Source organism: Gekko japonicus, unplaced genomic scaffold (assembly GCF_001447785.1).
Source record: "Gekko japonicus isolate JY-2015 unplaced genomic scaffold, Gekko_japonicus_V1.1 scaffold4794, whole genome shotgun sequence".
Classification (NCBI taxonomy): domain Eukaryota; kingdom Metazoa; phylum Chordata; class Lepidosauria; order Squamata; family Gekkonidae; genus Gekko; species Gekko japonicus.
Window position 1 is genome coordinate 45,846 of NW_015174391.1, and position 2,340 is coordinate 48,185.

Below are 2,340 nucleotides of genomic sequence, written 5' to 3' on the forward strand. Positions count from 1 at the left end.
AGGAATGCCAGTAACCAGGAACACCAAATATCTGGATCTGAAAAACTCAGTAAGTCATCAGCCCTTAATGCTAACTGAAAACAGTTATACAGTGTGCACTAGCTTAACAGACAGAATCAATCATTTGTTTTAGCTCTGATGGAAGCCCTTTTACACGAATCATAAAAATCAAAGATGTAACAATCTGTTAGATTATGAGCACCCATACAATTTGCCCCTTGCCTGAAGCATGGAACAGATGTTGTTTGATAAGCTGAAGGGTGCAATAATTTCTTGTTTCCCCCCCATATCCACCTACCGCTGCTATAACCACTAGTTCCTCCATAACTCTCCCAGGGACCTGTCCAGTCAGTGAAACTGGAACTAGCAGCACAAATCATTCCACCCTTTATTTTCAAGCTCAGTAACACAGTATAGCATCATCTAGTCCTTTAAAGCAAATGAGAGAGTCAGCCTCGTATGCAATCCCCATGGCACTGCAAGATGGAGATTACTTTGCAGATTTCTACATGCCAGTCTCTCTTTCTCTCTGGGCTTCAAGCCTCTGAAATGGTTCCAGTAATCTATCGGCTGCTGCAAATAACTGTTTATGTTTGCTGTGTAATGGGAACAGCAAACTCACACAAGATCTCTCTTTGAGTCATTGGTATCAGCTCTTTCTTGCTCTTGATTAGTTCTTACCCTCATGGTCATTTTTGAGTCATGAATAGTGATTCTTTAAATATACCATGCCAGCCATGCTAGTTATGATTCCTCGGGCCACATGTGTTCTACCTTTTACTGGGGTAGGGTGGGGGGGTTCCTCTGGCTTGCATATAAGTAATATACCTGTGAAAAGTAAACATAGTTAGATGTAGAGTAAAAGCCAGTAAAGAAGCCTAAACCAACTTCCTTCCCTATTTGAGTACTCTGGTTGCAGGAGGTCATTCTTTGCTAGAGAAACCCAAAATAATTTTGTTGTAATTTCTTGGGAATTGATGAAATGGCATTGAGAAAGACACATGATGCCGTTAGGATACTTTATTTCTCTTGTTTCTTCCAGCAAGAGATGCTGCGCTACAAAGAAGTCTGTTACTATATGCTTTTTGCATTGGCTGCTTATGGCTGGCCCATGTACTTGATGAGGAAACCTACCTGTGGACTCTGTCGCCTGGCTAGATCCTGCTCGTAAGTACTCATCCAAGCTTTCTCTAGCCATTTCCTCACTTCTCATTTCCCTTTCATTCTTCCTTTATTACCAATTGTGTCTGTCATTACTGATAGAAACAACCTCTTGAAATTTCCTAAATATTGGCAAGGTGGGGTTGGGTGTAGAATAGTTGCTTCTAGGTGCTGTGTCACCTGTGCATATCCTCATTGTCCATCTGTGTTAGTTAAGAGGGCCAACACCAGGGGCGTAAACTCAGGGGGCCAGTAGGGCTCAAGCTCCCCTCGGATTTCGCAGAGGGGGCAGTCCCCCCATGGGCTGCCAGGTAGCATCATGAAGCTGCTTAGGTGTCAGACTCTCTGTGAATTTTACAGCTCACCTGCCATGGAGAAGGGGGGTACCCCTCTCTTTGATGTATTTGGAGCTTGACACCATAGTGGAGCCAACTGTCCCAGCGTCTTACTTGTTTGTTATTCTGCTTCCTTGGTAGATAGAGGCTACGTGTGGTTTTTTTTTGGGGGGGGGGATAAGCAACTGTTAGTTCTGGCGGGAGGGATGCTCTGAGAGGAATACGTGTTTAGTGGGGGGGGGGTAGCTGGCTGTTAGTTCTGGCAAGTAAAATACCGTGGGGTGATTGGGTCCTGATCTTTTGTTGCTGCTGTTTGAAACCACTATATCCATAACCTTCGCACACTAATCTTTAGTTCTAACAAGGAAGTGTACAGAACGGTATCTATCAACGATCTCAATAAAGTTAGTTTTCTTCAGACTGGCTGTTGTTGAGAACTGATTTAACCAAGTTTCTGACATTAAGGCTGTCAGGTTCTCAAGTTCAGTCAGTCCTGTTTGTCTTTGTAGCAACTTAACAAGATCTTCGTCATGGTCTCTGTGCAGTCCCACACATGGGTTGGGCGCCTGCGCATGACCTTGACCAGAGAAACTTCTAGAACTTTGCTCTTTCCACCCTGGGGAATAGGCACGTACTGCACATGCCTGGAGCAGGGGAGAGAGCCGCCTCCCACTCAGTTCTTCTTTGACCGCCTGCATGTTCACATCTTGTTTCTATTGCTCTCCGTATTTGCCTCAGCTAAGTATATTTCTTCGTCTTCCTTCTTCGGTCTTTGTTTCTTTTCTCTCTTCTTTCCTCACTACATACATACATACATACATACATACATATATATATATATATA

The 2,340-nt window shown here is 43.8% G+C and overlaps 1 protein-coding gene across 1 annotated transcript in view; it reads left to right on the forward strand.

Moving 5' to 3' along the window:
* Positions 1 to 2,340, forward strand: part of LOC107121456 (sn1-specific diacylglycerol lipase alpha) — a gene marked incomplete at its 3' end in the record, with an annotated part of 68,497 nt that overhangs the window by 40,790 nt on the left and 25,367 nt on the right. Inside the window, exons 7-8 of the mRNA XM_015424365.1 lie at positions 1 to 49; positions 1,043 to 1,167. The exon at positions 1 to 49 is cut by the window's left edge and continues 50 nt beyond it. Of these exons, the coding sequence (XP_015279851.1) occupies positions 1 to 49; positions 1,043 to 1,167 (174 nt within the window). The remainder of the gene's footprint in view (positions 50 to 1,042; positions 1,168 to 2,340) is intronic.